The following is a 16,653-nucleotide window of genomic DNA, read 5'->3' as shown; positions in this document are numbered from 1 at the left end:
GGAGGTATGGTGAGGGAGGGGTGAGGGAGGTATGGTGAGGAGGGGTGAGGAGGTATGGTGAGGAGGGGTGAGGGAGGTATGGTGAGGAGGGTGAGGGAGGTATGGTGAGGAGGGGTGAGGGAGGTAGAGGAGGGTGAGGGAGGTATGTGAGGAGGGGTGAGGTATGGTGAGAGGGGTGAGGGGAGGTATGGTGAGGAGGTTACGTAAACGAGGGAAGTTTTCAATATCTTAGATTATTACGAGAAGTGTTTGATGGGAGAGTCGGGTTGAACAGCGGGACACACACACCTTAAAGTCTGGTGTTCCTTGAGGTATCTTTTACTCCCATACATCGTCAGGAGCTGTCTACTGACGGCCCTGCTGACGGAGCCGTGTTAAAATGACGAGGGCAACGATAAAGGCCTTTCCTCACACCAATACATTGTCAGGCGCCGGGGCTGACTACCTACAAGAGGACCCTCCTGAAGCTGGTCGAAACAGAGGCTCATCTTCAAGTCTCGGGGGCTTGTACCTGCCTGTGAGGACGTGTGTTACCGCCGGCCACACCACCCACGCCGCCACCCACACCACCCACGCCGCCACCCACACCCACCGCCGCCGCCCACACCGCCCACGCCGCCGCCCACCACCCACGCCGCCGCCCACCACCCCCACGCCGCCGCCCACACTGCCCACGCCACCCATCATCGCTTTCTGTAGTGAGGAAAGATTCTGAAGTCAGTATAAATATTTTTCTCTCTTGTTCACCTTACCTGTTAATGGCATGGTGCGGACGTCGGCGAGCTAGGGGGGGGCCATCGTTATCCCTCACCTCACCTGTCTTCGCCTGTCTTCACTTGTACCCTCACTCTGTACCCTCACCTGTACCCTCACCTCCTCCCTCACCTGTACCCCTCACCTCCCCTCCTCACCTGTACCTCACCTGTACCCTCACCTCCTCACCTGTACCCTCACCCCTCCTCACCTGTACCCTCACCTGTACCCCACCTTCCTCCTCACCTGTACCCCTCACCTCCCTCCACCTGTACCCCCACCTCCTCCTCACCTGTACCCTCACCTCCTCCTCACCTGTACCCTCACCTCCCTCCTCACCTGTACCTCACCTCCCTTCACCCAGCCTCACCTCCCTCCCTCACCTGTACCCCTCACCTTCCTCCTCACCTGTACCCTCACCTCCCTCCTCCCTGTACCTCACCTCCCTCCTCACTGGCACCTCCACCTCCCCTCCTCCCCCCACCTCATCTTCCCCTCACCTCCCTCCTCACCTACCCCTCACCCCCCTCCCTCACCCTCTTCCCCTCATCTTCCTCCTCACCTGTACCTCACCTCCCTCCTCACCTGTTACCCTCACCTGTACCCCTCACCTCCCTCTCACTGTACCCCCTCCCCCCCTCTCCCTGTCCCTCACCTCCCTCCTCCCCACCCGTGCCTCCACCTTCCTCCTCCCTGTACCCTCACCTCCCTCCTCACCTGTACCCTCACCTGTACCCTCACCTCCCCTCCCCTCACCTGTACCCTCCCCACCCCCCCCTCCCCTCACCTGTACCCTCACCTCCCTCCCTCACCTGTACCCTCACCTCCCCTCCTCCCCACCTGTACCCTCACCCCCCTCCCTCCCACCTGTACCCTCACCTCCCCTCTCTGCACCCTCACCCCCCTCCCCTCTACCTGTACCCTCACCTTCCCTCCCTCCCCTGTACCCCTCCTTCCCCCCCTCCCCCTCCCTGTACCCTTACCCCCTCCCTCCCCTGTCACCCTTACCCCCTTCTCACCTGTACCCTCACCCCTCCTCCTGTACCCTCACCTCCTTCTCACCTGTACCCTCACCTGTACCCTACCCCCCTTCTCACCTGTACCCTCACCTGCCCTTCCCCTCCTCACCTGTACCCCTCACCTCCCCTCCTCCACCTGTACCCCTCACCTGTACCCTTATCTCTCTTCTCCCTGTCCTCACCTGTACCCTCACCTGTACCCCTCACCTGTCCCTCACCCCCCTCCCCTCACCTGTACCCCTCACCTCCCTCCTCCCACCTGTACCTCCCACCTGTACCCTCCCCCTTCCCTCCTCACCTGTACCCCTCCCACCTCCCCTCCTCACCTGTACCCTCACCCCCCCCTCCTCACCTGTACCCTCCACCTGTACCCTTATCTCTCTTCTCACCTGTACCCTCACCTGTACCTCACCTGTACCTCTCACCTGTACCCCCTCACCTCCCTCCTCCCACCTGTACCCTCCACCTCCCTCCTCACCTGTACCCTCACCTGTACCCTCCCACCTTCCTCCTCACCTGTACCCACCTCCCTCCTCACCTGTACCCCTCACCCCCTCCTCACCTGTACCCTTCCCCCCTCCTCACCGTACCCTCACCCCCCTCCCTCACCTGTACCCTTACCCCCCTTCCTCACCTGTACCCTCACCTGTACCCTCACCCCCTCCTCACCTGTACCCTCACCCCCCTTCTACCCTCTTTACCCCCCTCCCTCCACCTCCCTCCTCACCTGTACCCTTACCCCTTCTCACCTGTACCCCTCACCTGTACCCTTATCCTCTCTTCTCACCTGTACCCTCACCTGTACCCCTCACCCCCCTTCTCCCCACCTGTACCCCTCACCTGTACCCCATCCCTTCTCACCTGTACCCCTCACCTGTACCCTTACGTCCCTTCCTCACCTGTCACCCTCACCTGTACCCTTACGTCCCTTCTCACCTGTACCTCACCTGTACCCTTACGTCCCTTCTCACCTGTACCCCTCACCTGTACCCTTACGTCCCTCCCCTCCACCTTACCCTCACCTGTACCCTTACGTCCCTTCTCACCTGTACCCTCACCTGTACCCTTACGTCCCTTCTCACCTGTACCCTCACCTGTACCCTTACCCCCCTCCTCACCTGTACCCTCACCTACCCTTACCTTCTCCCACCTCACCCCTCTCCCTCCCACCTGTACCCTACGTCCCTTCTCCCCTTACCACCTTCTCACCTGTTCCCTGTTCACCTGTACCCTTGTCTCCTCGTCCCTTCTCACCTGTACCCTCCTGTCCCTCACGTCCTTCTCCCTCACCCTCCTCCTCCCTTCTCACCTGTACCCTCCTGTTCACCCCCCCCTCCTCCTGTGTACCCTCACCTGTACCCTCAACTTCCTTCTCACCTGTACCCTCACCTGTGCCAACATCTCACCTGTACCACACCTGTACCCTCCCTTTCCACCTCTACCTACACCTCACCTGTACCACTACCCTCCCCACACCCTCTACCCCTGCCCACACCTACCCACACCTGTACCCACTACTGTACCCACACCTACACTCATCTGCCCGCCATATTTACATTAATAAACAAAACACCAGAATTATGGCCATTATAAGAAGGTTCAGTTCAGTAAATATTTTAACACAGAAATATTTAACTGATACACCAACCGGTCCTCAGATCACAACCTCATTGTTCAGATTTCCATACTAAAACATTGACAGCGAAACCTCCCTATAACGGACTTCTCTCTATCTATAATCCGTTAGATAGAGGTTTCATATCTTACGGACCCAAAATATAACGGACTTTTATCACTATGTAGTTTGTTAGATAGAGGTTTCATATCTAATAAACCCTTGATATAACGGACTTCCCTCTTCATATAGTACGTTAAATAGAGGTTTTATTATAAAGGACATGTTACCGCGACCAATCAAGCTCTAGTGTGAAGTTGATGAAAGCCCTACACCCCACCACCGTCTTATAGGAAATCTAGACGTGATTTACCGGGCCTATAACACAGTGTTGATATATGATGGTAAACACGCTGATAACAAAAGGCCTTTCTCATTATAACCATTTCTAAAAAAAATCCTAACCTAACCTAACCTAACCTAAACTAGTCACGAAGTCATTTATTCAAGCACTACTTAGTTAACTACATATACTCGACGTGGTTACGATGAGCTGTGTGTGTGTGTGTGTGTGTGTGTGTGTGTGTGTGTGTGTGTTAGTGTGGTTCGTGGTTGGCATTAGAGGTAGTAGGTGGCGCAAACTTCCCTCCAACCTGGGGGGCTGATTATGATGTACCTTTAGTAGCCTCACCAGCCACCTGAGCAAGGAGGAACACGACTCATTATCATAGTTATTACAAGTGTCGCTTGTACACTTGTGTCCAGGTGTGCCCAGGTGTGCTCGGTCCACCGCTCTCATTTACCTGTCCTTAATGTACAGGTTTCAGGCTGGGTCTCCACGATGTTTGTTAAGTGTTCTGGTTTAGTCTTGATAAAACATGTGTTAGGTTACCTGCAGGGTGGAGCTTTTATCAGTAATATGTCTCCCAGTGACAGCCTCTCCTCCACACACACCTGCGCGACACCTGATATCATATCATTACCTGAGGGAACTCCTCAACCTTTACCTTAGTTGACGCTGTAAATTGGAGCGGAAGAAATTGTTGTCGAGGTGACGACCAACAACGGTGAGACACTACGCGGCGACCATCTCCTCGGTGTCCTGGGTCGTCTTGGAGTCTGAATATATTATTCAAATTTGGCAGAGGTCATCATGATGGTGTTTGAGTAAGGTAATTGAGGTGTAGCGAGGCGGGCAGGGTGTGGCGGGGAGCTGGAGCAGGCGGGTGGCAGCGGTGCGCGGGTCGGGCGGCTACCGCAGTGCGGGGCGTGGCCGCCCGTCTGCTCCGCCAATGGGGCGACGGTGGTGGCGGGAGCCAGGAGGGCTGGCCACCGCCGCCACAGTCACTGTCCGGCCTCCGCGGTGATCGCACCCGCCATGACGCTCGACCCCCGGCCTCTAGTGCCCTCCTCACCCCCACCGCCCACTTCCGCCGCCATGACAGACCCCGCCGGGCCCCGGCCTTGTCCCCGCCACCCTCACGCCCGCCGCCGCCCACACTCCCGGTGTCTTCATTGGCGGCGGCCTCCGCCTTGTCCATGGTGCCGCGATCATCAGCGTTCACGGCCGTGTTCCCGTCCATAGGCCGCGCGCCCTTGCCGGACCTGGCGGCACTCAACCTGGCGGCCTTCGAGTCTTACCTGGCACTAACGGGACTCTCTCGCCTCACTCAGCGACAGCCGTCAGACAGTCTGTCATCACACAGTAAAAAGTTTGACTTCTCTCGCCTGGCAGAGAGTGTATCGGAGAGCGAGAAGCGAGCGGCCAGCGGCAGTCCGCCTCTACCTGTCTCCTCGGCGGTGGCGGCGGCCAACCTGGCGCAGGTGGCACCTCTTATGTCATCGGTCAGGTCACTGCCGTTGCTCACCGACACTTACCCCCTGCTGCTTAACCCTTTATATCAGTCTATGTTGGCACAGCAGCAACAACAACAGCAACAACAGCAACAACAACAACACCCGACCGTGGGTTACCGGCGTGCCATCGGCAGAGGACAGGCCCACGACCCAAGAAACAGTTCATCTGTAAATACTGCAACAGACAGTTCACCAAGAGTTACAACCTTCTCATCCACGAACGTACACACACGGACGAGCGGCCGTACACCTGCGACATTTGCGGCAAGGCTTTCCGCCGCCAGGACCACCTCCGGGACCACAGGTGAGACAACATCACTAATTAATCACTCTTAACCTCAGGTGTACCACCGACCACGTCCAGTACCTGCCCTGCCCTGCCTCACCTGTCCTTCCTAGCATTAATAACAACCTGTAATAAGTCTGTCACGCTGTATACACACACACACACGTAAATAAGACATGGATACACCTACTCACTCGTAAGCAAAATATACACAGTTGTTTATAAGAGAAGCGTAGTTGTAAACATTAAACCAAGATAAGTGGCATCAAACAAGACATATTTATCCATAACAAAACATAGAGTTGGAAAAACACATTTGTAAACAACATAAACACATTGTAAAAAGGATATAAATGTTTGTCAAGAATATACTGTATATACTGTATATATATATATATATATATATATATATATATATATATATATATATATATATATATATATATATATATATTTCATGTAAATCCACAATGAAAACGTGGATAAGATAAATCTTGATAAAATCACACGGAAAAGGTGCTCCGTTGTTTCCCTTTTCCGTGTGTGATTATCGATATATATATATATATATATATATATATATATATATATATATATATATATATATATATATATATATATATATTATTATATATATATAAGTTTGTAAACTGGATTTGCACATTTGTAAAATGCTAAACGTCTGTAAACAATATAAAGATGTTTGTAAAGAAGACATACACACGACGCCTTCCTTAAACACCACAAGACATAGGTACTGTACACTACCTGTTGTAATAACTCTGTATAATTATAAACAATGTTTACAGCGTCGTAAAAAGAATTGTAAACAAAACTTTCATGATTGTAAAAAATAACGAATAGCTGTAAATAAGATACACCTTGTAGGGTAGGGTGAAGGGGTAGGGTGAAGGGGTAGGGTGAAGGGCTAGGGTGATGGGGTAGGGTGAAGGGCTAGGGTGAAGGGGTAGGGTGAAGGGTAGGGTGAAGGGCTAGGGGTGAGGGGTAGGGTGAGGGGTAGGGTGAGGGCTAGGGTGAAGGGGTGGGTGATGGACTAGGGTGAAGGGCTAGGGTGAAGGGCTAGGGTGAGGCTAGGGTGAAGGGCTAGGGTGAGGGCTAGGTGAAGGGCTAGGGTGATGGACTAGGGTGAAGGGCTAGGGTGATGGGGTAGGGTGAAGGGGTAGGGTGATGGGCGAGGGTGAAGGGGTAGGGTGATGGACTAGGGTGAAGGGCTAGGGTGAAGGGGTAGGGTGAAGGGGTAGGAGTGATGGGCTGGGTGAAAGGGGTAGGGTGATGGGCTAGGGTTGAAGGGGTAGGGTGATGGACTAGGGTGAAGGGCTAGGGTGATGGGCTAGGGTGAAGGGCTAGGGTGATGGACTAGGGTGAAGGGGTAGGGTGATGGACTAGGGTGAAGGGCTAGGGTGATGGGGTAGGGTGAAGGGGTAGGGTGATGGGCGAGGGTGAAGGGGTAGGGTGATGGACTAGGGTGAGGGCTAGGGTGAAGGGGTAGAGGTGAAGGGGTAGGAGTGATGGGCTAGGGTGAAGGGGTAGGGTGATGGACTAGGGTGAAGGGCTAGGAGTGATGGACTAGGGTGAAGAGGGCTAGGGTGATGGGGTAGGGTGAAGGGGTAGGGTGATGGGCGAGGGTGAGGGGTAGGGTGATGGACTAGGGTGAAGGGCTAGGGTGAAGGGGTAGGGTGAAGGGTAGGGTGATGGGCTAGGGTGAGGGGTAGGGTGATGGGCTAGGGTGAAGGGGAGGGTGATGGACTAGGGTGAAGGGGATAGGGTGATGGGGTAGGGTGAAGGGGTAAGGTGAAGGGCTAGGGTGAAGGGCTAGGGTGAAGGGGATAGGGTGATGGGGTAGGGTGAAGGGGAAGGTGAAGGGCTGGGTGAAGGGCTAGGGTGAAGGGGTAGGGTGAAGGGGCTAGGGTGAAGGGCTAGGGTGATGGGCTGGGTGATGGGCTAGGGTGAAGGGGTAGGGTGAAGGGCTAGGGTGAAGGGCTAGGGTGAAGGGTTGGGTGAAGGGCTAGGGGTGAAGGGGTAGGGTGATGGGGTAGGGTGAAGGGGTAGGGTGAAGGGCTAGGGTGAAGGGGTAGGGTGAAGGGCTAGGGTGAAGGGTAGGGTGAAGGGCTAGGGTGAAGGGGGTGGGTGAGGGTTGGGTGAGGGCTAGGGTGAAGGGGTGATGGGGTAGGGTGAAGGGGTAGGGTGAAGGGCTAGGGTGAAGGGTGGGGTGAGGGGCTGGGGTGAAGGGTAGGGTGAAGGGGTAGGGTGAAGGGGTAGGGTGATGGGGTAGGGTGAAGGGGTAGGGTGAAGGGCTAGGGTGAAGGGGTAGGGTGAAGGGGCTAGGGTGATGGACTAGGGTGAAGGGGTAGGGTGAAGGGCTAGGGTGAAGGGGTAGGGTGATGGGCTACGGTGAAGGGTAGGGTGATGGGCTAGGGTGAAGGGGGTAGGGTGATGGGCTAGGGTGAAGGGGTAGGGTGATGGGCTAGGGTGAAGGGGTAGGGTGAAGGGGTAGGGTGATGGGCTAGGGAAGGGGTAGGGTGATGGCTAGGGTGGGTGAGGGGTGGGTGAGGGCGGGTGGGGTGGGGGGTGAGGGTGGGTGATGGACTAGGGTGAAGGGGTAGGGTGAAGGGCTAGGGTGAAGGGGTAGGGTGAAGGGCTAGGATGAAGGGGTAGGGTGAGGGGTAGGGTGATGGGCTAGGGTGAAGGATAGGGTGATGGGCTAGGGTGAAGGGTAGGGTGATGGGCTAGGGTGAAGGGGTGGGTGAAGGGCTGGTGAAGGGGTAGGGTGATGGGCTAGGGTGAAGGGGTTGGGTGATGGGCTAGGGTGAAGGGTAGGGTGATGGGCTACAGTGAAGGGGTAGGGTGATGGGCTAGGGTGAAGGGGTAGGGTGAAGGGGTAGGGTGAAGGGCTAGGGTGAAGGGGTAGGGTGATGGGCTAGGGTGATGGGGTAGGTGTGATGGGCTAGGGTGATGGGGTAGGTGTGATGGGTAGGGTGAAGGGGTAGGGTGATGGGTTAGGGTGATGGGCTAGTATGAAGTGCTAGGATGAAGGGTAGGATGAAGGGGTAGGATGATGGGGTAGGGTGGGCTTGGGTGAACAGCTAGGGTGATGGTCTAGGATGAAGGGCTAGGATGAAGGGATAGGGTGAAGGGCTTGGGTGAAGGGCTAGGGTGAGGGCTAGGATGAAGCTGGATGAAGGGTAGGATGAAGGAGGGTAGGATGAAGGGCTAGGATGAAGGGCTAGGATGAAGGGCTAGGATGAAGGCTGGGATGAAGGGCTAGGATGAGGGCTAGGATGAAGGGCTAGGATGAAGGGCTAGGATGAAGGGCTAGGATGAAGGGCTCAGGATGAAGGGCTAGGATGAAGGGCTAGTATGAAGGGCTAGGATGAAGGGCTAGGATGAAGGGCTAGGATGAAGGGCTAGGATGAAGGGCTAGGATGAAGGACTGGGATGGGGGCTAGGATGAAGGGCTAGGATGAAGGGCTAGGATGAAGGGCTAGGATGAAGGGCTAGGGTAAAGGGCTAGGATGAAGGGCTAGGATGAAGGGCTAGGATACGGTTTAAATCATCGTATTCAAGAGGGTTAAAATGGTTCCTTCAGGCATTAGCATAGTTTCCTTGTTGACAAAATGATGAAACACACACACTCTATCTCTCTCTCTCTCTCTCTCTCTGTGTTCTCTCTCTCTCTCTCTCTCTCTCTCTGTGTTCTCTCTCTCTCTCTCTCTCTCTCTCTCTCTCTCTCTCTCCCTCCGTCTCTCTGTCTCTCTCTCCTCAACACCCAAACAACCACCTCACACCAAAATACCCAAACAACCACCTCACACCAAACACCCAAACAACCCCTCATACCAAAAACAAACACCCAAACAACCCCTCACACCAAAAACAAACACACCCAAACAACCCTCTCTATACCCCAACAAACACCAAACAACCACCTCCTTATACCTAAAACAAACACTCCAAACAACCCCCTCATACCAAAAACAAACACCCAAACAACCCTCATATACTCTAAACAAACACCCAAACAACCCCCTCATACCAAACAAACACCCAAACAACCCCCTCATACCAAAACAAACACCCAAACAACCTCACACCAAAACAACAAATACCCAAACAACCCTCATACCAAAAACAAACACTCCAAACAACTCCCTCATACCAAAAACAACACCCAAACAACCCCCTCATACCAAAAACAAACACCCAAACAACCCTCTCTGCATACCTAAACAAAACACCCAAACAACCACCTTCATACTCAAACAAAATCTAAACAACCACCTCATACCTAACAAACACCCAAACAACCACCTCTATAACAAAACAAACACCCAAAACAACTCCTCATACTCTAAAACAAACACCCAAACAACCCTCATACCAAAACAAACACTCAAACAACCCTCATACCAAAACAAACACCTAAACAACCCCTATACCAAAAACAAACACTCCAAACAACCTCCTCACACTAAAACAAACACCAAACAACCCCCTATACCTAAACAAACATCAAACAACCCTCATACCAAAAACAAACACCCAAACAACCACCCCACACCAAAACAAACACCAAACAACTACCTCACACCAAAACAAACACTCCAAAATGTCTCCTCACACCTAAACAAACACTCCAAACAAATCCTCACACCCTAAACAAACACCTAAACAACCCCCTCATATACCTAAACAAATACCCAAACAACCCCTCACACCCAAACAAACACCCAAACAACCCCTCATACCTAAACAAACACCCAAACAACCCCTCATACCTAAACAAACACCTAAAACAAATCTCCTCACACTTAAACAAACACCCAAACAACCCTCACACACCTAAACAAACACCAACAACCCTCACACCTAAACAAACACCCAAACAACCCCTCATACCCAAACAAACACCCAAACAACCACCTCATACCTAAACAAACACTCCAAACAACCCTCACACCTAAACACCCAAACAACCCCTGGTACCAAAAACAAACACCCAAACAACCCCTATACCAAACAAACACCCAACAACCCTCACACCAAAACAAATACCTAAAACAACTCCCCATACTCTAAAACAAACACCCAACAACCCTCATACCAAAACAAACACTCCAAACAACTCTCACACCAAAACAAACACCCAAACAACCCCCTTATACCTAAACAAACACCCAAACAACCACCTCATACCAAACAAACACCCAAAACAACCTCTACACCAAACAAACACCCAAACAACCCCCTCAGTACCAAAACAAACACCAAACAACCACTTATACCAAAAACAAACACCCAAACAACCCCTCACACCAAAATAAACACCCAAACAACCCCCTCACACCAAAATAAACCTCCAAACAAATCACACTCACACCAAAATAAACACCTAAAACAACTCTCATACTCAAAACAAACACCCAAACAACCACTCTCACACCAAAATAAACACCACAAACAAATCATACACCAAAAATAAACACCCAAACAACTCCCCTCACACCAAAATAAACACCCAAACAACCCTCATACCAAAACAAACACCCAAACAACCTCACACCAAATAAACAATCAAACAACCTCACACCAAAATAAACACCTAAACAAATCACACCAAATAACACCCAAACAACCACCTCTACACCAAAATAAACACTCCAACAAACCTCATACCAAAATAAACACCTCCAAACAACCCCCTCACACTCAAAATAAACACCCAAACAACCACCCTACACCAAATAAACACCCAAACAACCCTCACACCAAAATAAACACCCAACAACCCTCACACCAAAATAAACACCTAAACAACCACCTCACACCAAAATAAACACCCAAACAATCAACCCTCATACCAAAATAAACACCCAAACAACCCCCTCACACCAAAAATAAACACCCAAACAACCACCTCATACCAAAATAAATAACACCCAAACAACCACCTCACACCAAAAATAAACACCCAAACAACCCCCATACCAAAATAAACACCCAAACAACCCCTCACACCAAAAATAAAATAACGTAAAACAAATTACTCACACTCAAAATAAACACCCAAACAACCACCTCATACCAAAATAACACCCAAACAACCCTCATACCTAAACAAACACCCAAACAACCCCTATACCAAAAAATAAACACCCAAACAACCCTCATACCAAAACAAACACCCAAACAACCCCTATATACCTAAACAAACACCAAACAACCCCCCATACCAAAAATAAACACCCAAACAACTCCCCTATACCAAAAATAAACACCCAAACAACCCTCACACCAAAAATAAAACAATCAAACAACCACCACACCAAAATAAACACCCAAACAACCCTCATAACAAAACAAACACCAAACAACCCCTCATACCTAAACAAACACCCAAACAACCCCTCATACCAAAAATAAACAATTCTAAACAACTTCTATACCAAACAAATAACACCCAAACAACTTCTCATACTCTAAACAAACACCCAAACAACTTCTATACTTAAACAAAATTCTAAACAACCCCTCATACTCTAAACAAACAATTCCAAACAACCCCTCATACCAAATAAACAACCCAAACAACCCCCTCACACCAAAAATAAATTCCAAACAACCCTCATACCAAAATAAACACCCAAACAACCACCTCACACCAAAATAAACACCTAAAACAACCACCTCATACCAAAATAAACACCCAAACAACCCCTCATACCAAAATAAACACCCAAACAACCCTCACACCAAACAAACACCCAAACAATCACCATACCAAAATAAATTAATTCCAAACAACCCTCATATACCAAAAATAAACACCCCAAACAACCACCTCCTACCACCAAAATAAACACCTAAACAACCACCTGGACACCAAATAAACACCCAAACAATTCCACTGATACCAAAATAAACACCCAAACAACCCTCATACCAAAAATAAACACCCCAAACAACCCTCACACCAAAAATAAACACCCAAACAACCCTCATACCAAAATAAACACTCAAACAACCTCTCTATACCAAAATAAACACCTAAACAACCACCACACCAAAATAAACACCCAAACAACCACCTCACACCCCAAACAAACACCCAAACAACCCCCTCATACCAAAATAAACACCCAAACAACCACCTCACACCAAAATAAACACCCAAACAACCACCTCACACCAAAATAAACACCCAAACAACCACCTCATACCAAAAATAAACACCTAAACAAACTCTATACCAAAAAATAACACCCAAACAACCACCTCACACCAAAATAAACAACAAACAACCCCCCTATACCACAAAATAAACACCCAAACAACCACCTCACACCAAAATAAACACCCAAACAACCCTCATACCAAAAATAAACACCCAAACAACCCCTCACACCAAAAATAAACACCCAAACAACCACCTGATACCAAAATAAACACCCAAACAACCCTCATACCAAAATAAACACCCAAACAACCACCTGACACCAAAATAAATTTAACTCAAACAACCACCTCATACCAAAAGGCCAAACACCCAAACAACCCCTCATACCAAAATAAACACCCAAACAACCCTCATACCAAAAACAACAAACACCCAAACAATCACCATACCAAAAATAAACACCCAAACAACCCCCTTCATACCAAATAAACACCCCAAACAACCCTCATACCAAAATAAACACCCCAAACAACCACCACACCAAAATAAACACCCAAACAACCACCTCACACCAAAAATAAACACCCAAACAACCACCCTCATACCAAAATAAACACCCAAACAACCCTCATATACCAAAATAAACACCCAAACAACCACCTCACACCAAAATAAACACCCAAACAAACCCTCATACCAAATAAACACCCAAACAACCACACTCAGCACCAAAATAAACACCCAAACAACCCCCTCATACCAAAATAAACACCCAAACAACCCTCACACCAAAATAAACACTCCAAACAACCACCTCACACCAAAATAAACACCCAAACAACCCCTCATACCAAAATAAACACCCAAAACAACCCCTCACACCAAAATAAACACCTAAACAACCACCTGACACCAAAATAAACACCCAAACAACCACCATATACCAAAATAAACACTCCAAACAACCCCCTATACCAAAATAAACACCCAAACAACAACCTCATACCAAAAACAAACACCCAAACAATCACCTCATACCAAAATACACAAACACCCAAACAACCCCCTTATACCAAAAATAAACACCCCCAAAACAACCCTCTATACCAAAATAATAAACAATTCCCCAAACAATCACCTCACACCAAAAATAAACACACCCAAACAACCACCCCTACACCAAAATAAACACCCAAAACAACCAATTTCACCAAAATAAACACTCAAACAACCCCTCATACCAAAAAATAAACACCCAAACAACCCTCACACCAAAATAAACACCCAAACAACCACCTGACACCAAAATAAACACCCAAACAACTACAATTTCATACCAAAATAAAATACCCAACAACCCCTCATACCAAAATAAACACCAAACAACCCCTCATACCAAAAACAAACAAACACCCAAACAATCACCATACCAAAATAAATACCCAAACAACCACCTCCTATACCAAAATAAATAATTCTAAACAACCCCTATACCAAAATAAACACCCCAAACAACCACTCACACCAAATAAACACCCAAAACAACCACTCCTACACTAAAAATAAAACACCCAAACAACCACCTCACACCAAAATAAACACTCCAAACAACCACCTCACACCAAAACAAACACCCAAAACAGAAACTTCTATACCAAAATAAACACCCAAAAACAACCACCTCACACCAAAATAAACACCTAAACAACCACACCTCACACCAAAATAAACACCCAAACAACCCTCATATACCAAAATAAACACCCAAACAACCCTCCTCATACCAAAATAAACACCTAAACAACCACCTCACACCAAAATAAACACCCAAAACAAACTTCTATACCAAAATAACACCAAACAACCCCCTCACACCAAAATAAACACCAAACAACCACCTGACACCAAAATAAACACCCAAACAACCCTCATACCAAAATAAACAATCAAACAACCCTCACACCAAAATAAACACCCAAACAACCTCACACCAAAATAAAACACCCAAACAACCACCTGACACCAAAATAAACACCCAACAACCACCTGACACCAAAATAAACACCCAAACAACCACCTGACACCAGCAAATAAACACCTAAACAACCACCTGACACCAAATAAAACACCAAACAACCACCTGACACCAAAATAAACACCCAAACAACCACCACACCCAAAATAAACACCCAAACAACTCCCCTTATACCAAAATAAACACCCAAACAACTCCCCCTTTCATACCAAAAATAAACACCCAAACAACCACCCCTACACCAAAATAAACACCCAAACAACCCTCACACCAAAAATAAACAAACGCAAACAACCAATTGACACCAAAATAAACACCCAAACCACTTGACACCAAAATAAACACCCAAACAAACCACCTCACACCAAAATAAACACCCAAACAACCCTCATACCAAAATAAACACCCAAACAACCCCCTCATACCAAAATAAACACCCAAACAAATTCTCACACCAAAATAAACACTCAAACAACCCTCACACGTAAAATAAATGCACCCAAACAAACTACCTGACACCAAAATAAACACCCAAACAACTACCTGACAATTAAAATAAACACTCCAAACAACCACCCACACCAAAATAAACACTCCAAACAAATCAATTTCACACCAAAATAAACACCCAAACAACCCCCCTCATACCAAAATAAACACCCAAACAACCCTCATACCAAAATAAACACCCAAACAACCACTCATACCAAAAATAAACACCCAAACAACCCTCATACCAAAAATAAACACCCAAACAACTCCCTCTATGCTCAAAATAAACACCCAAACAACCACTCCTACACCAAAAATAAACACCCAAACAACCACCGACAAAATAAACACTCAAACAACTAATTTCACACCAAAAATAAACACCCAAACAACCCCTCATGCTCAAAATAAACACTCCAAACAACCCTCATACCAAAATAAACACCCAAACAACCCCCTATACCAAAAATAAACACCCAAACAACCCCCTCATACCAAATAAACACCTAAAACAACCCCTCTATACCAAAATAAACACCCAAACAAATCACCACACCAAAATAACACTCAAACAACCACCTCACACCAAAATAAACACCCAAACAACTACACTCACACTCAAATAAACACCCAACAACCTCACACCAAAATAAACACCCAACCCTCATACCAAAATAAACACCCAAACAACCACCTCATACCAAAATAAACACCCAAACAACCCCTACACCAAAAATAAACACCCAAACAACTCCCTCACACCAAAATAAACACCTAAACAACCACCTGATACCAAAATAAACACCCAAAACAAACTACCTCACACCAAAATAAAACACCCAAACAACCCTCACACCAAAAATAAACACTCCAAACAACCACTCACACCAAAATAAACACCTAAACAACCCTCACACCAAAATAAACACCCAAACAACTTTCACACCAAAAATAAACACCCAAAAACAACCCTCACACCAAAATAAACACTCAAACAAACTACCTGACACCAAAATAAACACCCCAAACAACCCCTCACAATTAAAAAATAAACACCCAAACAAATCTCACACCAAAATAAACACCCAAACAACCACCTGACACGTAAAATAAACAGACCCCTAAACAACCACCTCATACCAAACAAACACCTAAACAACAACAACACCCCTCACACCAAAATAAAACACCCAAACAACACTCTCACACCAAAATAAACACCCAAACAACACCCCACACCAAAATAAATACACTCAAACAACCCTCACACCAAAAATAAACACCTAAACAAACCTCACACCAAAATAAACACCCAAACAACCTCACACCAAAAATAAACACCCAAAACAACCACCTGACACCAAAATAAACACCCCAAACAACCCTCACACCAAAATAAAC

At 48.0% G+C, this 16,653-nt stretch overlaps 1 protein-coding gene across 1 annotated transcript in view; it reads left to right on the top strand.

Annotated features, from left to right (window-relative positions):
- Positions 1-4,313: 4,313 nt before the first annotated feature.
- LOC121870656 (protein bowel-like) overlaps positions 4,314-16,653 on the top strand; it is a 32,499-nt gene continuing 20,159 nt past the window's right edge. The window contains 2 exon segments of the mRNA XM_042372539.1: positions 4,314-5,341; positions 5,344-5,548. Of these exon segments, the coding sequence (XP_042228473.1) occupies positions 4,927-5,341; positions 5,344-5,548 (620 nt within the window). The 5' untranslated portion in view covers positions 4,314-4,926.

Source organism: Homarus americanus, unplaced genomic scaffold, assembly GCF_018991925.1.
Source record: "Homarus americanus isolate GMGI-L3 unplaced genomic scaffold, GMGI_Hamer_2.0 scaffold56333, whole genome shotgun sequence".
Lineage (NCBI taxonomy): Eukaryota > Metazoa > Arthropoda > Malacostraca > Decapoda > Nephropidae > Homarus > Homarus americanus.
Note: the sequence above shows the minus strand (reverse complement) of the source record. Positions and strands in the feature narration are given on the sequence as shown.